The sequence below is a fragment of the Aphanomyces astaci genome (assembly GCF_000520075.1).
Source record: "Aphanomyces astaci strain APO3 unplaced genomic scaffold supercont1.25, whole genome shotgun sequence".
In the NCBI taxonomy this organism is placed as follows: domain Eukaryota; phylum Oomycota; class Saprolegniomycetes; order Saprolegniales; family Verrucalvaceae; genus Aphanomyces; species Aphanomyces astaci.
Window position 1 is genome coordinate 12,887 of NW_009798288.1, and position 25,056 is coordinate 37,942.

Consider the following 25,056-nt stretch of genomic DNA (forward strand, 5'->3'; position numbering starts at 1 on the left):
AGAACTATTTTTTATTTAAATATCGCTGTTCTGAGTATATTAATTTGCTCAGAATGTATGGCAGGAGCGAAATTTGAAACAACGATATCTATTTTAATATCCCGTTGTATTGATTATAAAACCCCTCACCCGATGAACTGATTTCTCCTATATTCGTATATACCTTCAGATCTGAAAAGTGATACATGGGGGAAAAGTTTTGGGAGAATTAACCAATACATTCGTTTTGCCCAAACGCAATGGACTTTTATAAAGCCGCCTGGCTTGTTATGCATTAATCGTTGCGTTAACGTTAAGAAAGTAAAATATCCCATACAGTAAGTAGTGCATCGATATTCTAGACGATTTTAGATCACACTTTTGCTCGGACTTTTTCAACCCTTCATTGCTTCGCTGCCAAGAAGAATGCGCTGTCGACGGATGCCACTGGTCACAGGCACTAACTTTAGTGCCCAAATGGATACTGTACGACCTCCAATTTAGTAGTACTAGTTAGAGACGTTGCCCTATCTGTCGTCGCTAAGAAGAGCACAATACGCTTGGCCGTTCTAAGCGAGAAATATGAATAGGAGTAAACGTTATGTGTCCCTTACATATCAACATCACGTCGAACAAATGCCAAGTCAATAAAGGGTGATTGATTATAAGCAATCAAATTAGTGTGTACAACTTGATTGGTCAAAATATATTTCGCCGAAAGCCCACGAATTTCGATCACAATACAATATGTAAATAAATACCCGCAGTCATTTGATTGAATTAACACGATATTGCTGCAAAGTTGGTTGGCCTCAAATCTCTCGACGTGAACGCGTGGCCAAGCACCGGTATGTGGGTGGCATAGAAATAAATATACACATTCGCAGCAAGGAGTGCGTGCATACATATTTCAAGATAGATCTCGTCCACATCAGTCTATAACAACGCCTTGTTCGTACCAGCCGCCAAATGATCGAGATATGTGCTAACTCTAAGTTACTCTACGGATTATTGATGAGGTAAAATCGGAGTTATGGAGAGTATTATGATAGAACTTGCGATTGCAAATCTGTCTAACATGCCTTCCCATATTTTCAGTCATTAATATACTTTACAGTTAACGTTAGTAAAATTATTGCGACGATAGAACTAACTAGACGACGAATAAATCCATTGGCACGTCAATACGTCCGGATAATCCGGATAATTATCAACACTCGAACCCAAGCGGTAAACGCTTTCCTCAGGGTGTTCATAGGAGGAGAGGTACATATATTATTAATATATATACTATTAATAGTAATATATATCATGTACTCGGACGAACCCACCCTTTTAGTATACGTTCGCACAGCAGGGTATTGCTATTGTCCAGGTCAAAATAGCACTCTCCTTTTCCATCAGCTACTTCGTTTTCAATGAAACCTGTGAAAGTCGATAGTCTAGCAACACATTAACGACCCACCTAGTCATACCAACACTACCAACACTATGCAAACCCCCCCTTCTGTAAGTACTATATCTATCTATTTGTTGTCGACTGTTTACAGCTATAACTTCAATCCTGGGGATTATGAAGAAACGCTTCCAAGGCGGCGACGACCTGGGCTGCACTAGGTCGCTCCGACGCGTGAAATTCCAAACATTGTCGGGCTAATGCTAATAAGGTTGGAGGCATGTTGTGCGTGAACGACGGCTGGAGCTGGCCTTGGCTCACCTACAGGAAAACCCCATCAGACTACACACGAACTTCTAGTACATACACTAGTACATACTAGAAAAAACCCACACAATGAATACCCACCAGAATGGCGATGCGAGCGTTGGAAAAGCCTTCGCAATTCGTCGACGTTTCCGTCGCATACGGCGTTCCCAACGTGTCCATTTCCGAAAGAAACGCGCCAAAGCTGTATATATCGGCCTTGGTCGTGTACCGGTCCCCGGTCAACACCTATTGAAAAAACACGTTCGAAACACGTTCGAAACAGCCACAGGGTTCCAATCCATTGTCGTATTCATTCACAGTAGAAGTAGTACCTCTGGGGCAATCCAAGCGATCGTGCCAACATTCGCCGTCATGGTTTCATCCAGTTTGGACACTCTGGAGATGCCAAAATCACTCAATTTCGCTTCAAACGATGCACTCAGCAGCACATTTTTGGCTTTTAAATCGCGGTGAATGATGGACAGATCGTGTAAATAGCTCACGGCGCGGCCAACGTCGAGGGCGACGCTGGTTTTCGTGGTCATCTCGTCCGCGGCTTCGTTGGGGCTGGCCGCGCGCCGCCAGTGAAATCGTCTGTTCTGAACGCGTTCGAAACGGCGTTCGGATTGAAGCAGTTCATGAACGTCACCTCGGGGCATCAAGTCGGACAAAACGGCCAAGTCGACGAGGGTAGACCACGCGATGCCCACAAACGGGACGATGTTCTGGTGGTTGAGGCGCGCACAGAGGCGGATTTCCCGCATGAATTCCTAATAATAATAGTGTCGATTCGGGGGAAAAGAGGAAATATATATATATGTATTGGGTACCTACCGCCGTCGCATCGAGATCTTTGGCTTTGGACGGTAACAATTGCTTCATCGCCACATCTCGACCATATACTTTTGCGCGAAACACGATGCCAAAGCTATACATACAATATAATAGATCATGTGAAATAATAGTATAATTATCGAATATAGTGAAGGTTAACTCTATAGAGTCCTTTCACATAACCAAAGTCGTCCACTATTTCTTTCTTGAGACCAGATACATAAATAAATATACATGTCAAACACAACATGTTTTGACCAAGTTAACATATATAAAAAGATACAAAAATATGTATTCTGTACATGAATTTAAAAAATTAAAAAAGAAATCAGATGTTATAATTCTTTTTATATATGTTGTGTTTGACACATACAGTATATAAAAAAAGAATAATAAAATCTGATTTTTAAAAAATATATATATATGTTGTGTTTGACACATACAGTATATAAAAAAAAGAATTATAAAACGATTATATATATATATATATATATATATAAATGTCATTTTTCTACATACCCTCCAGTAGCAAGTTTGGTCACGTCGGTGATGCTTTGCTTGGGAATTCGATATTTCGCGACCTCAGGGTCAAATCGAATGTCTTGAAGTGGAAGGGTCGTCAGAGATCGTTCCTTTTCGCCTTCAGCATGCAACCAAGGCGCGCCTGCCGCCGCCGCCGCCAGGGTAGTGGACGAGTCGGGCTGGTATCTGGACAGATCCGTCCCGGAGGCCGCGTCCAGTCGGCACATCCCTCCTTGTTGTCGAGAGGGCTTTTGTCGTCTGCGATACAGTACATAGCCAAGCGCAGCGACGACGCACACTGCTGCGGCCACACCCAGGATCACTGGAACCAAGGTTGAAGTGCTCGGGTGGTCGGAGGACAGTTCGTAGGTTGGGAAAGATAGCCCCGCGGCGGGAAACTGCTTTATGCAGTAATCGAATTGCGCTCCGAGGTTGTTGTGAAACGTGGCTACGTAGGCATCTGCGGACGAGGCTTGCACTTGGCACGATGCTTGGAAGGAAGCATATTGAGGAAACATATGCTGGCACGCGGCGCATGACGACACGACCAGAGTCTGGTTGGCCTCGCTGCATGCGATGTGCGAGGACTGGTACGCCTCTAGGTCGCTAAGGCACGCGTCCTAACGTAATGCGACCGTCAAACACGAAGATGATGACGAGAAAGGTGCACCGTGCAGTACGACAGCGGCAAGCACGACAACTCGATCTCGCACCCGCATGCGCGACGAGCGGCTGCTGCCTTGATGGCGTCTGCGCAGGATGGCACAGCACACCATTCTCGACCGCTCGAGTATGGTGTCGACGACTTGTTGCGGCAGATTTCGTACTGGGATTGATACGTTTGGTTCAACGCGGTACACTGGGCAGTGTCGGCGGCGGCGGCCACGGCCACCATTCTCCACAGCACAAGGAAGAAGAGCGGCACCTCATATACATAGGACGTAGCAGGCATGGCGAAGTGCTCGTACCGTGAACGCCAGTGCTAGTAGATACCTTTGCAGGTGATCGGGTAGTAGCTATGTTGCCCTCTGGTAAAACCCATTGTACCCAATCGGATGCCAGTATTCTGTTTTAACGCATTTGATTGGCTATAAATGTGACCGATAGAACCTCCGCACCTTTAACAGCATGGCACAAGAAGACTCGGGTTAAGCTCATGGTGCCAGCGCAATAAGACACAAGCATCGTTTTCTTAACTGCATTGAAGGGCTGTGGATTCAGTACTGACGATAACGTTAACGCTAGCGCAGTTAGTATCAATGAATTCCTGTGCGGAAAACTGACGTACTGGTGACATGTGTTAGAGATAGCTCCAACTACAGTATGTAACAATAAACGTCAAGTGACCCAGATTATGTTTTGGGAAACAGTGCATTTTGATTGGTTAATCGACTTCGTCCAATCAGTGACCAGGTTGGTCACGCAGCCTAGCAACGATGAGCGAAGGTGGATCGATGTCGCGGGATGAGTTTGTCAAGGCGCTGGCCGTGGCGCTGGCGGCGAACGACGTCCGGGACGCTCCGACGTCAGGAGAGATGGCACGAACTGCCTACGACGCGCTGCAGTTTGACTTTCCACAGACGTCGCCGAGTGAACTGAAGGCGTTGGCAACCCACCTGCGCAACGATCCGCTGACGTATCCACTCACGTACATGCTACTGCGCAACGTGTTGGAACTAGCCCACGGCACAGATGCCATCAGTAGCTCCGCCGCTACGGTGTTGGCGCAGTGTTTGTTCCTTCCGTTTCAATCGCCCCATCACCTCGACCATTTCCACTGGCCGGTAGGTTCTTGACGTTTTATTCATTCTTCCATCATCCCCCCCCCCTGTGCCGATAGAGACACAACACTGTACACGAGAAGCTTCTCTTCATCTGCTACCGCACGACGTACGCGCCGCTGTCGTCGTTGTCGCTGGACGAATGGAACCATCTGCAATGCACCGACCTCTGCTGCTCCATCGCGGCAACGCTCCTCCATTATCCCAAGGTAAGTGCAACATATCCGTGTGGTGTAAACTTATACATGTAGATCGATCCCACGGCTGTCCTACTTCAAATGGAATGGATGCGCTACATGTACTTGCTACGGGACCGCATATTGCAATACCCCGTGGCCTGCGCCAGCCTTCTCCACAAAATTCTACTCTTCTTCCATGCTCCTAATAACGAGCAAGCCATTGACGCGAGCGGCGCATCCACTGCGCTACTTCGTCTGTTGCTCGATATTGCCTCTTCCAACGTACGAACTACACTCTTAGTTACTATATATCACACTCTGATAACTACACTCTGATTTACTATATATCACGTTGTATTTCTTGACCAGGAGCTCAAACAAGCTGCCATGGCCAAGTCCTCCATCATTAGCTTTCTGCGATCTGCAATGCCAAAGGTACGAAGACACTGTGATATATATATATATATATTGTGTATTCGCTATAAACGTTCCAAACGATTCGCGTGGTTTGTATATCTTGCATGGAGATCTGATTGGTTGAATATATACTGGCCATTTTTGAAAGAGCCAATCAAATCCACTCAAACAATTGGATTCGCCAATAGCGTCGATGTTCGTGCTTCGATTCGGGCTCGGAATAATTTGTTCGCAACTCGTCGATATATATATATTATACTCCGTCGACGTTTTGTCGTCGTCCTACACAATCATATTCCAAGCCACCATGGAATTAGTGTAGGACAAGAAATAGTGTGTATCACAGGAAGAATCACATGTACACGTAGCTGGCGAGTCAAGGCATGGCGGCGGTGGCATCATCTTGCGCTCTAGACGACGTGGAAGTGCATGCGCAGCTGTGGACATGGGCCGTCTTAGAAGACCCGTTGGGGGTGGTACCCCTGCTAGAAGACCGCGGGGTGCTGCGGGCGTTCGCTGGGTTTGTCATGGCCACCACCCGCGATTCCCCCCACGGAGCCCTCAAGCATGCTGTTCGGCTGCTTGTATTGAGCATGCTGTTCCGGCCGTCCTTTGCAGCTTATGTCCACGGCATTCCGAGCATGGCGGAGCTGTGCCCATGGCTTACCACGTCATCGTACTCGGCCGAGTGCACGCTCTGGTCCATGGCTTACCCGACCACGGCCAAGTCGTTTTTCACTGCGTTTCTAGCGCTGTTTCCAGTCGAATGCGTCGATGGGATAGCGGCCATCACTGCCGTACGTTTGATCTCTTTATGGATCTTCTGACCATGTTTGGATGATGCTAGTAGTGATGTGAATTTGCTATATGGATAGTTAGCATTTGACATCCATTTGATATCTTATTTAATCTTTCTTGTATACACTAACTATACAACGACGAGTATAGAAATGGTTTTGCCCAATGCAGAGGGGTCAAACGTTTGGATTGGCAGAAATTTGACATGACTACGTGATTTGATTGGCTCAGGCGGTTCTTGAATCGATTCTCCTAACACATTCGAGAGCTCTCGATTTGACAATACTTCCAAAAGATTCGCGTAAATTGAATCACGGTGGAGTTCTGATTGGTTGAATATACTTGTCCTTTCTGCCAATCAAATCCACTAAAAAACGGGATGAGCCAATCGCGTAACGAGTCGACAGGGTCTGGAAATGTATATACCAAATCCACCACAAAATATTGTTTGGATTGTTGTTTTATATATTGTAATTTGTGTGGTGGTTGAATCTAGTAATTGTTGAACCTGTGAAATCAAATAGAAAACCGAGTTTCAGAGGGATTTTTTTGGGAGATAATTCCCTGTTCTTTTTAGCCAATCATAGTGCGTCTGAAATTGACAGAATATTCTTACGTGGGTAGATGCACGAAGCCGTGTTTGTGTTGGAAGTACTCGTCAAGATGCGATCCCAGTATAGTTGGATAGCGTGGCCGCATAAATCCAACCTCTTGACGACGTTGCAAACTCTGTTGCCGACACTCAACTCGTTGTTTCAGTGTCCCCCCAAGCAAGATGTAACAGCAGACGACGACGACAATAGCAGCAGATCCATCACGACGTCGTCGCGCCAATCGATCCAGTTGGTGCATCGCATGCGAGTGGCCATCAAGCAACTGGCTGCCACCATAGCCCACTCGCACGGAGACGGCGCCAAGTTGGACTAAATAACTCGATAAGACAGCCCTTTGTTTGTGATTTTGCCCGACTAGATGATTGTGGTAGGCAGTTCAAACAACGCAATAAACTCGACCGCCGCCTCGAGCATGGTCGAGTAGTACCCGACCTCGCCCATCGACACGGACGAGATCATGGTCTCACTCACAAGGCGCCGCGTGAGCAGCACCTGCCGCAGCCGACTCTGGCACACGACGTAGATGAAGATGGGCAAAAAGTCGTCGGCGGCCAACTGATGCGCGACGTCGTGCTCCATCGCGTGGAGTGTGTAGATGCTCTTGGCTGCTTCGATCAGCGCCTTGCCTTTTTCAAACGGCAGAGAATACTTGTCCATTTGGTTGAGCTGGACAATCGCTGCCTTCCACTTGGATGGGGATCTACAAATATATATATATGGTGAAACACGGCCCTAGAGTGGACTACTACTACTGTAGAAGTTGTTATAATATACAGTATTAATAGTACATGTGACCAGGTTGAATGTCAAAGAACGCTTGGCTTTGACGAGATAACCACCGCCTCTTCGTTTCAAACAATCGCGCTACGTCTTCGCCCGTGGACACGAGGAGTAAATTGTACAGCACGTCCTACACACATTCGTAATATATTTAAATACTATTGTAGTAGTAGTAATTCCTATGACGAAGAATATGATATATATATTATATTCACGACACATGATATTGGGAAGACGCTTGAACTCGACAAGGACTGGTGGTGGTCGTACTTGCAATGGGATAAACGTCAACTGCTCAATGTGAATCTACAAGTCCATGGTTAGCCATATCACTGTCAAATGAAATATATAATATATATATTGTATTGATAAATATATATATATATACCAACGCTGTGTCCCGTGCGTCAGCATATGTGTGTTCAATCTCGGATTCTTGTTTCATTTGAACCATGTATTCCCGATACCGTTCGAGAACCTACACCATATCGGTTTACATCTGAATATTAAATATGTATATGTATATCATACATACATTCGTACATATATATATATATATATATATATTACCTTGGCCAAGATGCGTTCGATAAACATCCGAAACGATTTGATGGCAGACAATACTTTGACTGGGACGCATTCGTGTTTGGCTAGCTTGTCGTAGTGGAGCAAAAACGTTGCAATGAAATTTCTCTACTCATGCCAAAACAATCAAATATATAAATATATATATATATATCTTATGAAACGACGTACAATATTCTCCGAGTGGGCTTTCACAATGCGATCGCAAATGACGTTTGTGTGTCCAGATGGCGGCGCCACCCGCGTCAACGACCGTCGTTTCTACGAAGTGTCACTCATATACAATACAGTATATATCGAATAGACAACCCCGAAACCCCCACAATTCAACAATTGAAAGGGGCTCGTGACTGATATTAACTGGTGTACGTACATATTGTTGTGTTTATATTCTAAACTGGAGAATGAACATCGACACAACCAAATATAACGTACAGAAGAATCATCGGCCGAAGGATATTTAGCCAATCAGATTGCAGGAAACCATCATCCACGTCAAATTAGTATGAAACTTCAATTAGTGTGATATACCGACACCTTTTTACATACAACTATTCAGTACAACATCGAACTAATCGATCGATAGATTTGGCAAAGAATCAGCACAAAAGTAGTCCATATCTTGGGTAAATGGACAATTACCTGTACATTCTGCTTGAGCTCCGAGCTGCGCGTCTCCTGGTACGACTCTCGGCATAAAATCGCCTCTTCGATGGCAAAGATCCAATCTTCCCGCTCGTCCAACGACGCCGCTTGCAGCACGAGCGAGTAGTCTCCGCCGCTGGTTTCAACAGCAAACGTGTAGTCTCGTCCAGTCAAGTGAATGTCCACGTAGTGCACCTTGAAAAATCAAAGAAATTAGTCTATTTGGGTTCAAATACATATACACTCTATAGATTGTATATATATATATAGATACGGTCGTGTCTTTGTGAAACAAGAGCACTTCGCCCTTGAGTTTGTGTGTTTTGGACTTGGGGGTTGTCGCGTCCACGTCGTCGGTAAAATATTGCAGCACCTACAACCATAATAATCATAGGATTCAAACAAGAAAAAAATATAAAAATATTATTCAACAAGAATGAAACATATTATGATGATTCAAACAAATAAATACACATACGTACGGAGCCGTCCAAGACAAAGAACCGCCGCTTCCAGTTCTTTCGCACGTGGCCAAGCTTGTATAGCCACCCAGTCTTTCGATCCAAATTCGAGTCATCTGGACATCAAGTGGTATTATGATGGTATATTCGATGTCTATTGTAAGCTCAACTGTCAAATCGAAACAAAGGGCGTGTATGATACAACGACAGTAGTAGAACAGACCATACAAATCCAGCATATCATATGCGTTGTTAGAACATACAATGAGGATTATACAATGCTGCATAGACACAACATCAAAGGAGCATCGAAATGAACAAATATTACATCTATTATATTTGTCACATCGTCCCAATATACGTGAAATGAACATATATTATATTTGTTCATTTCACGTATATTGTTCCCATGATGATGTATCTATACAGTATTGTATAATATACTATGTTCATTTGACGTACAATATAAATATAACGGTATAATATACTATGTTCATTTGACGTACAGTACAATATAAATATAACGGTATAATATACTATTGTTCATTTGACGTATAATATAAATATAACGGTATAATATACTATGTTCATTTGACGTATAATATTAATGTAACGGTATAATATACTATGTTCATTTGACGTATAATATAAATATAACGGTATAATATACTATGTTCATTTGACGTACAATATACATATAACGGTATATTGTACGACAAATGAACAAATATAATAAAATGTTCTATGAATTTTACACGTCAAATGAACAAATCTAATATAACTTCATATGAATAGTATACGTCAAATGAGCAAAAACAATATACCGTTATATGTATGTACAGTACATGAATCGTGAAATGATCGAATATATATAAAGTAAAGAGATACTATCGTTTGTAGTCGTAGCTAGAGATATGGTCATACCGACGCCGACATTGGCATGCGCATGCATTGACTTGCGGCGCCCGGTGGGCACGAGTTCCCGCCGCCGCATCCACGTCCGTCGCCGCGTAAAAGTCGTGGGGCGGTGGGCTGGCGAGCATGTGGAGGGGTTATGCCTCAAGTGATGGAAACTGCTCGCGTATTGCCATCCTAAGTAGTCATTAGAAAATGGAAAAGACCAACTCGAGTAGATGCACCGTCTTTGTCGGTGACATCTGCCGCGATATGAATCTGCCACGGAGACGTCCATTCCCAGGATCCTGTCGGGGTGGACTTTGGCAGTGCGATGGTAGGGAAGATCGGGTAATGAGAGGAATACGTGGCGTTCGTGTATCGTTTCGGGTCCATGGGAAGCAGGCATCCCTTGGCACCTACACGAGTCAGGATGGTGATGGACTTGATGAAGTCGACAAGAGGAGGGAACAGATCGAGGGGAAGGACGAACCCCAACCGAGCAAGATCTGGTAGCGTTCGTGCTCGTAAACGATTTCATCTTCCATCGTTCTTTCACTCGATTCTTCACGCACACTGTCGGGGGACGGAATCGCAGAGGTTGAACATGGCTTGTCGACGTACGAGTCCACACTGACACTGCGATGAAGGGATGGCGACGAAGATTGCAGCGATGGATCGGAATGCGATTGCGCCACTACTTGAAGCCAGAACGTCGAGTTCCGCGCACTCACCATGTTGTTTGCACTCATGGTGTGCCGAAGGTCACGGCCTTCAAGTGACAGTTCCTTCGCCACGATGGTAGGTGGCGGTTCGTTGCCCGTTCCCACGTCCACAGACACATTCATAACAACCTCATCCATTGAGACGTTCATCAGCGTTTCCACGTCGTCTCCATGCGCCGTCGGTCTGTCCATCCGTCCGTTGTCGCCCTTTCCCTGGGGGCGGCGGCGGCGTCACCTTTTTAATCGGATGGATGAAATACTGCCACGTGATTGGTGGATTGGGTATCCAGCGATATGATTGGTTGATTTCACATTGAAAGATCCCCACCGAGGAATTCCATCATACTGATGCAACCAAGCGTTTGCGCACAATCGAGCGGATGGCGGAGGGCCACAAGCATGTTCTGTGCAGAATCGCATCTAAGATGCTCCCCATTACGAACACTGGATGGATGCGATACATGTATACGAAGTGTCACCTTACGACATCCTTTGTGGATGCCACATGACGGCATCGGCAGCCACCTCACCATCATGTACGCAATCACATCTCGCGATCCATCCACGGCGCCATCCCTTCTCGACCCATCAGTATAGATAGATCCAACCATCAACGACATAAAACTGATATAAAACTCGTCCGGCAATATATGCCCTTTATATGGGGCTATGTATGTTGTACCGTTTCTATGGGATGATCGATTAATCATTCATGTCTTGGTTTGGACCTGGTCACTAACTACTGTATGTATGTAGTAAGTACATCGTCACCATTGCCTGGACTATATGTACCTACCATGCATGTACATATCTATCCAAATGCAGTCTCATCCATCAAGTCCTTGTGATGTCTTCGTCGATACGTGCAGCGTACTAGCACTCCACACACCCACCTCACCGTCCACGTCATCGCGCTTCGTGGTCGACGACGTCACGTACACCTACCTACCTACCTATCTCTCTGCTTTGGGTCGTCTTCATATCGGTATCTGTCGCTTCGACTTGCTTGTCTTGTTCATGCATGCGGGGTCACATCCCTCGTCCATGTCCGTCAAGGAGATAGCAACATGTCCTTTCCCATCCTCGCGCGCAATACTATCGAATTCGAATCCTGGGGAAACTTCCTCGTTGACGCAGACACGTGGGACAATGATGGTTTATCCCAGAAACACGAGAAATTCCCACATGTCCATGTAATCCGACCTCGTTCTCGCCTTATAGTGTACTATCGACCGCACAACACACAGGAGAGCTTTGCTACAAGAAGGTCCATGAAGCGCTTCTCAGGAGACGCAGCGTCATGCCATCAGCCGCGTGAAATGGCATCGCATAGGCGAGGGTTCGTGGGGGTCTACAGTTGGGATAAAGGAATGTCCCAACGAAATGTTGGTCATTGTCCCACTTTCACACAAAGACAAGATCTGGGGGGTTGGGTCATTTCTCAACTGTCGGCTTTCCCCGCACATCGTCCAGCATCATGACCGCTTCTTCCGCTACCGCTCTGAATGTCGTCGTCTCTGGCGCCGCTGGCCAAGTGGCTTATGCGTTCCTTCCCTTGCGTATGTATGCTGCTCTTCATCTCCTTGTGCAAGTTTTGTTCTCATGAGGGATGTGTAGTCTGCAGCGGCCGCGTCCTCGGCCCAAACCAACGCATCCACTTGCGTCTGTTGGATATTCCACAATCTCTCGAAGTCTTGGGCGGTGTCGTGATGGAACTCAACGACTGCGCCTTCCACCTCGTCGACGGTACATCATCATCTCGGTAGTCGCATCGGAGCTTTAACGGTATATCTTGTGTAGACATTGTGCCCACGACGGACCTTGAAACTGCTTTCGAAAACGCCGACATTGCGATTCTCCTTGGTGGATTTCCTCGCAAGCAAGGCATGGAACGGTACACCATCATCCCTTCCCCCTACATGTGCATAAACAAGCATGACTGATTCCATCCCATAATTGTAGCAAGGAATTGATTTCAAAGAACGGTTCCATCTTCAAGGCGCAAGGCGAAGCCCTCGAACTGTACGCCCGCCGATCGGTCAAGGTCTTGGTGGTGGCCAACCCGGCCAACACCAACTGTTTGATCGCAATGAAGCATGCCCCGAGCATCCCCACGGAGAACTTTTCTGCGTTGGTATGGTTGAATCTCCACTTCTTCACAATGTTTTCATCATGACGACGGTAGACTCGTCTGGACCACGAACGCATGCGCTCGCTCTTGGTCAAGAAGATTCAATCGTACCCGTATGTGACTACTATATATATATATATCTGAATGGGCATGGTTGTATCTAATGGATTTTCCCTAGAGAACACAAGCACGTGTCGTCCAAGGACGTGAGGAACTGTGTGATTTGGGGCAATCATTCCAACACCCAAGTACCGGATGCCGCGCACGTGGTCATTCAATCGGCGGACGGGTCGGTGGCGCCGCTGGCCGACTTACTGCAAGACTCGGACTGGATCGACTCGTCGTTGCGGCCGTTGGTATGTTTGTGTGTTTATGAGACTATTGTGTGAAAAAGAATCGAAAACCAGTGGAGTTTTTTATATTGAAATCCAATGGCTATTGTGTGAAATGAACCCTTTTTTTATCATGACCACGGGTGATTTTAGGTGCAAAACCGAGGTGCGGCCATCATAAAAGCACGCAAGTTGTCGAGTGCGATGTCGGTGGGCGCGGCCATTGCCGGCCACATGAACGACTGGCTGTTTGGGTCGTCGGAATTGGTGTCGATGGCAATCTTGTCGACCGGGAACAAGTACGATCCATCCTCTACTACTAGTAGTACTAGTGACGAGTACATTGTAGGTATGGCGTCCCTGACGACTTGATCTATTCCTTCCCAGTCAAGTGCCTGGGCCATGGCGAATATCAAGTCGCAAATGTGGCCGTGTCGCCCGCGATTGCTAAGTTGATGCAAGTGTCAACGGACGAGCTCCAAGGCGAAAAGGTTGAAGCGTTTTCTCAAGTGGACAACAGCCACGTTTAAACGTTGGATTTATCCGTACTAGTAGTACTACTAGTGGTGCATTGGAGAATACGTAAATAATATATATTTGATTTGATGGTATTGTCGATTTGATACAAATTTGGGGAGGGGGTGCAACCGATCCACAATCGATCTGATTGGTTGAATTTCATTGAGAAGGTGGTTTTGATTGGTTAATAATTTTGAGCTCATCTGAGGTAGCCAATCAAATCGATTTAAATTCCAACGACAAACCACAATGATATTTCACTCGAAAGCAAAATAGGTGGTTCATATTTTAAATAAATATACTAGTAGTCAAAATAGGAGGATGTACTGTCCGTTTGGGCGTGACGAATGCAAAGAAAATTTCCAGTGAGCCGATTTTGATGCTGTTTTTTACAATAAGCAGATTTCGCAAACGCCAGTTCTATTCTATCCGCAACCTAAAATTTAGAACCCAGATAGGTTGCAACCTTGTGCAGTGCGAATTTCGCAAATCGTCCGCTGCAAACTGGTTTTATCCAGAAATCGTTATCCAAACAAACGTGGTTAGTATTCTTGGCCATCATCATCACACACACTTCCATCGCATACAAAAGGCGAGAATCCTACGCCTACAGTCGGATTGGAGCTTACTAGTTGGATTCTCGCCCAGCACCAATGAAGGTTACCATCCTACCCACTTGCAGGGGTCGAAATAAAATAATGCATAAAACATAAATATTTAGGGGTATTATGCATAATGTATTTTCAAGAATTGGAAAATATATGCATTATGTATTTTGACTCGATTTGACAATGCATAAAAATAATTTGTCACATAATAACATCGTCGATCACATTGCATAGTAGCCAGTCATTAGTACAGCTGTTAGTTCGTAAGGCCGCTGTTGGAAGTTATTAATCATCATTTACACCTTTAAACGCTCGATGATGTCCACGTTTCTCTCCGGCAAGTCAACCGCGCCCAAGTTCTCGCCCGAGCAGTGCAGTAGGTACTTCTTTTCTGCTATCACCGACTCGAACGACGAAACGACGGGGCGATGGCGTTGTACCCTGTGCCAGCGCACGTACACCCAACAAGAAGGCAGGGGTTACACGAATCTACTTGCACACCTCAAGGCAAGTCATAGCAACTACGCCACACTCATGCGCGAAGCACCAGCAGCAGCGCAGTCTACTAACACCAGGCTTTGGGTCAGTGACCGGGTGAAAGGGCGATTCGGCTGGATCTCGTGGATCGTTGAAGAAGGGCTACCGCTTACGTTCTGTGAGAAGCCATCGACTCGGCGGTAAAGTCTTGTACTGATTGTACTTTTGATGAAATTGATAAATCCAATTTTTGTATTGACTATTCCTATATTTTGTATTGTATTGTACGCAAACGTATGGAATACAATTTGTAGTCCTGTGCCGATAATGATTTTGATCATACACATCTCAAACAATATTATTTAGATTTACGAATTTGCCTATAATTTCTCATGTTACCCTTCGCGACAACATTTTACGGCTTACTGAGGTCGTCGAAAAAAAGATCTCAAAAGAAATTCCGGATCGTTTTGGCATTATTTTCGACGGCTGGACACATAACTCCGAGCATTACCTTGCGGTCTTTGCGTCGTACGAAAAGGATGGCGTCCTTGTGCAGCCTCTCCTGTCGCTGGCGCCCATCATCCACGAGCCGGATGACGACCACAGTGCGAAGACGCACTACACTGCAATCAAGTCAGTCTTGGCCATGTTCAAGAAGACCATCACGCAATGTGTCTTCTTGGTGGGTGACAACTGCAGCGTCAACAAAACGTTGGCCAAGCTTATGTCCGTGCCGCTGATTGGCTGCGCCAGCCACCGATTAAATCTTGCGGTCAAAGCGTACACCCAGCAGCATGAGGACGAGCTCGCCAAGATACAACAACTGATGATCAAACTGCGAACCCTGAACCAGGCTTCCAAACTCCTGTAAGTATATTCTATTGTTTAAAATAATTTAATATAACGTATCATATTTCATTTCAATTATATTTTCAATTTCTAAATTATATATTAATTTCGTAGGTTTCGTACAGAACTACGACCAATTCTCCGCCAAGACACTCGTTGGAGTTCAACGTTTGCCATGCTTCAGCGATTTTTCGAGCTTCGAGAACATCTCGACCACGAGGACGACACTATTTTGGAAATTCTACCAACTCTTGGTGAAACGAAGAAGTTGAAATGTCCTCGAAGATTTGAAGAAGGTAGAATCCGTGTCAAAGCGAGTGCAGTCTACCGACGCTACAATTTGGGAGGTTCGAACTCTCTTCGATGCTCTAGTCATTGTCTTCCCCAGCTTTGAGCATTACATTGGTACAAAATATCTTGAGTTGTATATATGAAATAAATATAGTACACTTAGAATATGTTAGGTGGGTCAGCAAATATTGTTGGCAACCCAAATTTTGAAAATGCCGTCACGAAGGTTCAACGTGGTCGCACGCTCACTCGGCCAGAGAAGTTGGTCGTTGCTGCACTGCGAAGCAACAACGGCGCAGACGTTGCCTCGGACGAAGATGCTGGATTTGCCGAAAGAGCGTTGAAACGTGCGCGCCTGGCCGACGAGAATGACACCTATGTCCTCCTTGGAGCTGTCACCCCTACGTCAAACATAGCTGAGCGTCTTTTCAGCGTGGCGCGTGCTTTGATTGGCCTCGACCGTTTTTCACTGCATCCAATCATGATTGAGGCGACCCTCTTCCTTAAGTGCAACCGCAGCTACTGGGATGTATCGACTGTGCACGAAACGCTTGAGTAAAAATATGTGCATTAATGCGCATATATTGCATAATATGCATAATGTATTTCAGGCTTTTGCAACGATTATGCATTATGTATGCACTGAGTAGCTAAAACATACATATAATATGCATATTTTCGACCCCTGCCCACTTGCAGCATCATTGTACAGATAATCTGGTTTCGGGGTTTCGCCCGCGAGGTCGACGAAAGACTTCACGTCATTCTCGTGCTGGGACAATGTAGTGAGGTCCTTCGAGAGTATGTGAGGACACGACGTCCTTCTACCACAAATGACATACTCATGAGACTCTAATGCGATTCACCTCGCCATCCCAGGCTGTCACCATAGATGCATGATCAAACAAAACACAAGCGCATCCGGTTACACTAGAAAACCCACCATTTATGCGGATACAGCAAATGGGAATCCGCTGCAAAATTGGCAAATTTTACAGCGGCTTTAATTATTTATAACAGGTTCAGTTCTATCCTTATCGAATTCGAGAGGATAGGTTGCGGATAAAATAGAACTGACGTTTGCGAAATCCGTCTAATCTCTTGGTCACCAACCATATATTCTGCATGCAGAATCTTGAAGGCCCAACGGAGAAACTCTGCCCTACATTTGCAAGCAACGATTCATGACACAAATTTAATATTTTAGTAATGTAGAATATTTCTATAGTAAGAAGTTTTCAAGCGTTTTAATAAATGGTACCACTCATGTAGTAATGCTATACATTATTTAGCGATTATTTTATTTTAAGACTCAAGTATAGTATATACTTCGAAGTATACTACCGTATACCCCCGCTTCAGTACCTATGATTTCCCCGGTTGGGTCTATACCGGTTAGGAATTCTCGGCCTATGGGGAAGGATTTAGAGTTTTCGTCTGGGCGTGTACATACCTAGTTGTCAATGATTGGTCATTTAAAAGACCAATCACATTTCACAAATAAGCTTGTGGCTTCACAGAATCATGGTGGTGAAAGCAGTTGACGTCGTAGGGGTGGCAAGTGGGGATGGAACAAGATCGTGCACAAGTCACGATATCTGTGGCGACAGACAGCCTTACGGTGGACGACCTTTTGGTTTTCAAGATGGTTGTCGCCGAGGACCCAGCTGGAGACCTCGTCGAGGTTATGAAGGTCTACCGCCTCGTGGCGTGTCACGTAGGATTCCTGCCGGAGCGACTAATGTCAAAGAAATTGCAAATTGAAAGACAAGATTGCCGTCATTGTTGAGGATAATCGGTTGTCTGCAAGCAGCGCGAAACGCAGTCGTTCGGCTCGCAACATGGGAATTGTGAAAGCAATTTTGCTCGACCATATTCAAGAATATCACAGTACGATGTCAGGTTAATTGTTTTAATTATTCTGATGATATCATACTACATACCTCTCCTGTTCCGTAAAGGTGGAGACCATTGTGTTTGGGCAAATTTTTATCTTACTATTTGTATACCCGATTTCACAGAAATGTGTATTTTTATTCAAAAACAAGTGTTTACGACGAGATCGGTCATGACCTGCTGCAGAGCCAAGAGCCAGCACGAGTCGACATTGAAGCAGTCGACACCTTTCAAGGAAGAACATGCACTATGAGTGCCGATGGTGCGCTTGGTGCGGTCTTGGATAAAGCACCTGCTGTTCCTGGCCGGCAGCCAGCACTTCCTCCAGGGCCGCACTATGCCCACCATCAGCAATCGAGGTCCGGGCATTCACCCAACGAGTACTGATGATGCAAACGATACGGCCCAGGAGGAAGCGCCTGCTGGAATCAATGGCCGTCAACTAGCGCTTCCTCGACGGCGGCAACGTTTGCATCATCAATACTCGGTTTGTGCAAGTCCAACCACAATGTTCCGGCCGATCAGGCACTCCACCTGCTCGATCAGACGAGCATCATAACTTGTTGCAGGAGTTAGTTGTTGTGGAGTGCGCCGTGTACATCACGTGCACTTAGAACGGGTAGCAGGGTGCGTTCTGAGCGCGAAAATGGGAAAACGTTCACGCTCGGAATGCAAATGGCCAGGACACAGGCCACCTCACTTGGTCGTGGTCTTGTGTTTTATGTAACTCCTTCTCCAGCAATGCAAATGCAACACTGATGTGTGCTAGCGACATCTAGGCAACGAGACGAATCGTTTGCGCTCGCATTCGACTCGATTGGAGGAGAAATGCCTCATCCACGGGTGTTTGTAGATTTGCTGTCATCAACTTTTGACTTTGACGACCTGTTGTGAAGCGGTTTGAAGCAATAAAATAAATCTAAAAATAGCTGCTTACTCGTCCTTTCATTGGCTACATTTGAGCCAATTTTCAGACAATTCTGTTGAATTTGGCCATAGAATGGCACTTTTGACCAAAAGGTCTCCACCTTTACGGAACAGAGGAAGTATCCATATCCGCATTTTCGCCACGCATTGCAGATCACTTCAGGAGTTACTTCAGCCCCGGATTTCTCGATCCATTGCAACACGATTTCACGACTTGGCGATGGCACGACTTCGTTTCCAACCATGTTGGCAGCGGCACACATTATTCATGCATGTCAGATACGGTCTTTGAACGGTTTGTTCAAAGACCAACGGTTTGTTCATACCAACGTCCAAAGGCAGGTATAACCACCTAATAATAATTACAGTAAGTACAAAACAGTGACATTAGTTAACAAGAATTACAACTTACAATAGTACAAGACAGTGACAATACAACAACAATTACAACACAAATATAAAGCATTACCTGGGAGAATTTCGACTTCAGTTCCCAGCTTGGCAACGATTTCGTAAAGGCGGGTTGCTTGTGGCACTTGTAATCGTCCATCAGCAGGACACTTGAGAGTCCACCACAAGCAAATAGCGCCCACACAGAATCACGCCAAGCTTCTGTTGTTGGGTCGTCCAACCACGCCTTGGTCTGGCACGTGCTAAACATTTTTGCAGGCATGACACGGTTGATCTCGGCATTCACCATGGCTCCTGGAACACCCTTGAAGACGACAAATGGCGGGAGCTCTTTTCATGTTGCCGTCACGACCAAAAACACGGACATCCTTGGGTTGTGGGTTGAGCACACACGAGCTGAGACAGTCTTGGCGCCCTTGGGAGCGATTGCCGTGTGCACATCGGGTTCGAAATGCACGGGCGTTTCTTCCATATTCACAAATCGACTAACGTCCGCCACGGTATCAAACACCGAAAATCTGTCTTGCATGGAGCGCACGAATTCGTCGCGGATTTCTTTCAGATGGTTCGAGAGCTTTTGGCCCTTTCGAGCGGGGCGCCGAATTGAAAGGCCTTGCCGGTTGAGGAACGCGTACACCCAGTGGGACAATCGCTTGGGTAGCGCTTCATGGAACGTTGGGTCCATGCTTAGCGCCTTCATGGTGAGCATGGTGGTGCTCACAACTATGTCGCTTTCGCGCAAAGTGTCATAGTACATCAGGACCAGTGCTTCCACGTCTGGATTCTCGACAGGTGGGCCAAAATTAACTGTCAATCTTTCGGGTCGTTGGGCGGCTGCCAGTTTGAGCTGTGCTATGTTTTTAACCCAACGCGACAGCTGCCCACTCTGAAGGCCGTACTTCTTTGCTGTGTTTGATCAGACTTGCGTGTTCCACAACGATTCATATCTTGTTGTCTAAGCTCATAAATCGCCTTGGACCTGCAATGCGCGCTGGACGTGGTGGCATGACGATCAATTGAGCTGTGAATTTGCATCGAGCGGGACTTTAGGCGGAATTGTCTTGTCCAATAAAATTGTAATAGAGCTGGTGAATTTTGACCAATCAACAAGTATTATTCTATCTTCAAAGTTTTCGTGTTACCGTTTGGAGCTGTACCGGTTTTGATCAGATTTCACCGACATTTTCATAGGTACTGATGCGGGGGGTATACGGTAGTAGTACAAGGGAAGTACTAGTATTTCATCTGTTTCATGATACTGCCACCACTGGAAAATCCATTTTTTTCACGTTACTGCCATCATTTTAGTAGTATGATTGGCTAATGAACAAATCAATACGTTTTATTGGTTATTATTGCATCAAAGGGCTAGGCTGTTGGAGGAAGGTGTTGGCCTCAAAGAGAAGGGGCACAGGGCAGGACACATGCGTGCCAGCACGTGTCAAAACACCTTTGTGTAGGTGGGACAGCTTGACTGGGTTGTCACATCAGCACATGACGCATGACAGCCTGCAAGATAAAAACGACATTACCTAGCGTCTCTCCACTCATGCCATACACCGCCATGGTCGATGCAATCACCGATTTACTTGCCCAGGTGTCGACCGATGGGTGAACGTTTGTTGTCCGTGCACAGCCGCCGAACAGCCCTGACTTGAACGTGCTCGACCTTGGCTTCTTTGCGTCAATTCAGTCTATACAGTACAAGATGGTAAGTCGTACTGGGGATGATGCGTCAATTGAACAGTGGGCACTCTTCCAGATAACCTCCCGGACACTAATTATATTTAAAAAAATTCAATTCCAAAATTCATCCGGATAATACATCCCTGCCTCGACCGCCAAACCACCTTCGACCACACACAATAGAAAGACAAGCAACCAAATCGATTATTTATTAGATTAGTTCAAGCACGGTTTACGAATGGCAATGACAAGTCCCTTGGATACCATTTTCAACTTTCGGAGGAAGAAACCAGGAACGCCTCAAAATTTCGTCTAAGTACCCAGGAGGTGCTTGCGGTGCATCCCGCGCATCGCCTTGAAGTATTGTTTGATTCTCACCTCCCATATACCTTCGATTGACTGTATGTGGGCACCGTTGATGGGGTTGACAAAGTTTTCGGAGTGGTTGACCCAAGCGTGGGTGTAATTCATGCCACGCAGCCGGGGGCTGGTCTCCAGGATGTGGCGCTCATTCAACGACACGTACGAACCAAACTTGTCTAACATGTTTTTATTACCCGGTTTGATATACTTCAATATCAAGTGGGACAAAGTAGCTTCGTATGGTCTTCGAATATCAAAATCCCAAACCACTTCTTCGTCGTGCCAGATCCTGAATGCCGCGGTTGTTGAACTTTTTTTTTCAACGACGTTTCGTCGATTTCGATGATCGACTCAACGCCACCAATCTGACACAAATGATTATCATTAATATTTGGTTGAATAAATTCAATCAACTAGAACGACACTATTACAATATATTCGTATATATGTGTATGAATCAATGTAAGGTAATCCATCTATATCGCGAACGGTTGTCATTATATCCAATCCAATGGCATAATTCTGTAATGAGGCCTTTTCATTGGATATAATTATATTCAGTCAAAGGAACAGGAAACCATCTTGAAGTTCAAAACTATGATCATTTTTATGTTGTAAATACAAATTTCAAATAGCATATTATTATAATGCGTTCAAATTTATTGTAGAATTGAGTTCGTATATAAATTAACAAAAAATGCGTCATGACATCCAGGTATCAATATTCCAAGCATACAAAATTAAGATATCACGATCGTTCGTGAAATATAAAGCCAAAATTGTTTCACCAATTCTTTAACGTTATTTTATAATTTCAAATACATATTGAATATTAGGATATTTTAGGCACTTCTGGGCACTAAAAACTGCAGCTGGACTTATATTTTCCAACGTCAATTAATGCGTTTAGGTTGGAAAGTTTTTTTACGCTTTCCTTAGCTTTTTTTATTCGACGGACTTTTTGTATTGCAATTCTTCAAGCATTTGATATTTTAGGGCACAAAAAGCGTTCGCGATATTGATGGTTTACCTTAGTAAAAATTCAGTGTGGAATAAGACATGAATATTATTAAAATATGAATATATGAAATGAATACTGTATGTATCAAATATGAATATGTATATATATAAATATGAGAGAAATATACATGGTACACGTATATATAATATATATGTACATATATGACATGAATATATATATATATATATATATATATATGAGAAAAATATACATGGTGAATGCATGCATACTGTAGTAGATAAATGTAAATCTATATTCATGTGGAATAAAGAAATACATGTATATGCATATTCACGAGGAAGAAATAAATACACGTATATATGTATTCATGGGGAAGAAATAAATACGTGTATATGCATGCATATACATGGTGAATTTATAAATACGTGGACTACAGTAGTACGTGCATATACATGTGGTCAAATTACATACATGCATTTGCATATACACGGCGAATAAATGAATAGATGTATTTACATACAAAAAAATACACAAAGTATGAATGAATAGATAATAGATGAATTCAGTTAAGAACCTTCATTTAGCACGCCAGCATTTCGACTGAGCAAACCTCGCAGCAAAAGTTAAACCAGTCGCCGGCCGAGGTTGGCGACACTTCTTGCTATTTCGTCACCACAGACACTGACTTGCGAGATGCCCAGTCAAACATTTGCGAGATGCCCAGTCAAACATCAGGCATGCCGCGTTCGTCGTTGGCAACTTTGACTTGGCAAATAATGAGTCCGCCTTGATGCTTCGCTGGACATCGCCGCAAGAAGACCTGCGGCAGCGCCAACTCTTCGTTGGGACGGACATGGTCATGGCGCCGTCGCACTTTGGGCAGAGCATCACGTCCTTGAGCAGGCCAACTTTTAAGAACCACGTAACGGTGACGTCTTCATCGCACGTCACCCTAATGACCTCTTTGTACGAGAAGTCGTGAAGGTCATGCAGGTCGTACTGAGTGTCCATTGTGGTACCTGAAAGTGCGGACTGGTTGATGAATTCGACAATAACGGGGGATAAGAAGTCATTTGTATTCATTCGTTATCCGGTCGTTTCTAGCGCCCAAATCGGGGCCAATACTGGAGTTGATCTGGTTGCTTGTCATTCTTTTGTGCGTGGTCGAAGATGGTTTGGCGGTCGAGGCAAGGATGGTTTTATCAGGATGAATTTTTGGAATTGAAAAAGATTAATATAATTAGTGACCTGGGGGTTATCTGGAAGAGTGCCAAACAGTGAGGTGTTGCATTGTCAAGTTACAGCACGATACGCTTGGAAAGTTTGTCTTAATAGATGACACGACCTTGTTCAGCACGAAGTCGCGGTACGTAGCAGCGTGAACCTTGATGAGGTCGTGACCATCGTGCCTGCAGGTCGATTGCGTGAAGTACGGGATGCTGTGACTTGGGAGACATACGGCCACATGCCTATCTTGCCATCAAAATCGACGTCATCGCGCGGACGTTCAACATCGGCAAGGAACATGACTTTGGGTATGAAACGCTTTGACTTGCATGCACGTCTCTTCACGACCTCGTTACGGACAAGGTACACCTTGCGGCCATCGTTGTCCACATTGAACCAATTCTCGTTCACGTGGACGACATCCCACATGTCCAAAAATTGGCATTCTTGTACACTACAAGAATAGTCTGCATGGCATCGTCTTTGGCGACGTCACTTGGGTTCGCATCGACGTTGGCTTCTCTGAGGTTTGATACGCGTCGACATTCGCTTGGGCCAGTCAGCACGACGAGAACTCAACAGAGGGCTAGGCAGTCGTGTTTGTTTGCGTCCGTCAACAGCGACTTGAGGCACGGCGAGTGACGCTTTATGATGCCATTTTTTATGGGACGGCTGATCGTACTGATAGATATGCCTGTTGCTTCCTTGATGTCCCTCATCCTGCTGCGTTCTATGTGCGGCACTTCTTGAACGATTGCCGTTATGTCCTCGGCTATGCTGTGTGGCTTGGGTCAAACGGGACCTTGGTGCGTTGACTTGGTGATACCTTGCTTGTCCACAGGGTGCGTACGGTGGAGCGGTGGAGTTCAAGCGCAACGAGATCTCCTTAATAGTGCCACGTGGTAGCTTGCCCAAGTTGTCTTAAAGAGCGGTGGCGACGTCACGCTTCATGGCTTCAGTCAATTCTCGGTTCGTGTGCGGGAATTTGCTCATGGCGGGAGATTTGAATGTAGGGCACAGGTCCCTAATTTTTATTAATTTTAATAATAGTTATTTGATTAAATCTGGTGGCGCTGAGTCGTCTTCGATTTTGACCACCAAAATCTCGTTTTGGTATTTCGTTGCCAATGGATGCTATTTCTAGTTTTTGATTATCTTTTCTTCGTGATATTGAGCATTAAATTTGGACAATAAATGAATTTTTGGGGTCGCTGGAAGTCCTTTTGGTGGCAATATTATGAAACAGTGGAATACATGTTACTACTCTGGTCCGAAATAGTTGCAGGGTACGACTTCCGATTGGCGGCATTTTTCTAAATGTCGCTCAATTCGCATGGCGATTGGTGCACAAGAAAGCGCAAGATCTCAGCTTTGATTGGGTAGTTTGGGAGTGATCTAAAGCTTTTTGGTTCATGAGATACTGGGCGGGAAAAAT

The 25,056-nt window shown here is 45.1% G+C and overlaps 7 protein-coding genes across 9 annotated transcripts; 3 read left to right on the forward strand and 4 right to left on the reverse strand.

Moving 5' to 3' along the window:
* Positions 1 to 1,481: 1,481 nt before the first annotated feature.
* On the reverse strand, positions 1,482 to 4,040 carry H257_09821. Of its 2 annotated transcripts, XM_009836185.1 has the most exons (6): positions 3,711 to 4,040; positions 3,038 to 3,660; positions 2,519 to 2,612; positions 2,017 to 2,454; positions 1,784 to 1,930; positions 1,482 to 1,696 (listed from the first exon to the last, which is right to left on the reverse strand). In XM_009836185.1, exons 1-6 carry the CDS (start codon positions 3,990 to 3,992, stop codon positions 1,538 to 1,540), a joined length of 1,743 nt encoding a protein of 580 aa, XP_009834487.1. In that variant the 5' UTR covers positions 3,993 to 4,040; the 3' UTR covers positions 1,482 to 1,537. The 2 variants fall into 2 exon arrangements, with proteins under 2 accessions (XP_009834487.1, XP_009834486.1); XM_009836184.1 differs by having other exon boundaries at positions 1,784 to 2,454.
* Positions 4,041 to 4,452: 412 nt separating this feature from the next.
* On the forward strand, positions 4,453 to 7,567 carry H257_09822 (hypothetical protein). The gene is made up of 6 exons (XM_009836186.1): positions 4,453 to 4,824; positions 4,881 to 5,030; positions 5,073 to 5,282; positions 5,370 to 5,435; positions 5,786 to 6,214; positions 6,840 to 7,567. The coding sequence occupies exons 1-6, from the start codon at positions 4,477 to 4,479 to the stop codon at positions 7,140 to 7,142; spliced, it is 1,506 nt and encodes a 501-aa protein (XP_009834488.1). The 5' UTR covers positions 4,453 to 4,476; the 3' UTR covers positions 7,143 to 7,567.
* H257_09823 lies at positions 6,623 to 11,167 on the reverse strand. Of its 2 annotated transcripts, XM_009836188.1 has the most exons (12): positions 10,688 to 11,167; positions 10,440 to 10,613; positions 10,225 to 10,392; positions 9,322 to 9,416; positions 9,114 to 9,212; positions 8,837 to 9,034; positions 8,366 to 8,455; positions 8,180 to 8,302; positions 7,998 to 8,087; positions 7,880 to 7,915; positions 7,618 to 7,739; positions 6,623 to 7,529 (listed from the first exon to the last, which is right to left on the reverse strand). In XM_009836188.1, exons 1-12 carry the CDS (start codon positions 11,109 to 11,111, stop codon positions 7,184 to 7,186), a joined length of 1,965 nt encoding a protein of 654 aa, XP_009834490.1. In that variant the 5' UTR covers positions 11,112 to 11,167; the 3' UTR covers positions 6,623 to 7,183. The 2 variants fall into 2 exon arrangements, with proteins under 2 accessions (XP_009834490.1, XP_009834489.1); XM_009836187.1 differs by having other exon boundaries at positions 6,623 to 7,739.
* A 1,199-nt stretch (positions 11,168 to 12,366) lies between these two features.
* Positions 12,367 to 13,993, forward strand: H257_09824 (hypothetical protein). The gene is made up of 8 exons (XM_009836189.1): positions 12,367 to 12,478; positions 12,537 to 12,665; positions 12,720 to 12,813; positions 12,882 to 13,053; positions 13,105 to 13,163; positions 13,229 to 13,406; positions 13,536 to 13,681; positions 13,732 to 13,993. The coding sequence occupies exons 1-8, from the start codon at positions 12,397 to 12,399 to the stop codon at positions 13,910 to 13,912; spliced, it is 1,041 nt and encodes a 346-aa protein (XP_009834491.1). The 5' UTR covers positions 12,367 to 12,396; the 3' UTR covers positions 13,913 to 13,993.
* An 834-nt stretch (positions 13,994 to 14,827) lies between these two features.
* Positions 14,828 to 16,688, forward strand: H257_09825 (hypothetical protein; the record flags this gene model as incomplete). The annotated part of the gene is made up of 4 exons (XM_009836190.1): positions 14,828 to 15,186; positions 15,353 to 15,856; positions 15,953 to 16,092; positions 16,303 to 16,688. 4 exons carry the CDS (start codon positions 14,828 to 14,830, stop codon positions 16,686 to 16,688), a joined length of 1,389 nt encoding a protein of 462 aa, XP_009834492.1.
* A 3,009-nt stretch (positions 16,689 to 19,697) lies between these two features.
* Positions 19,698 to 20,072, reverse strand: H257_09826 (hypothetical protein; the record flags this gene model as incomplete). The annotated part of the gene is made up of 1 exon (XM_009836191.1): positions 19,698 to 20,072. One exon carries the CDS (start codon positions 20,070 to 20,072, stop codon positions 19,698 to 19,700), a length of 375 nt encoding a protein of 124 aa, XP_009834493.1.
* A 2,991-nt stretch (positions 20,073 to 23,063) lies between these two features.
* On the reverse strand, positions 23,064 to 24,050 carry H257_09827 (hypothetical protein; the record flags this gene model as incomplete). Its single annotated transcript, XM_009836192.1, has 2 exons — positions 23,064 to 23,346; positions 23,752 to 24,050. The coding sequence occupies 2 exons, from the start codon at positions 24,048 to 24,050 to the stop codon at positions 23,064 to 23,066; spliced, it is 582 nt and encodes a 193-aa protein (XP_009834494.1).
* Between the last annotated feature and the right edge of the window lie 1,006 nt (positions 24,051 to 25,056).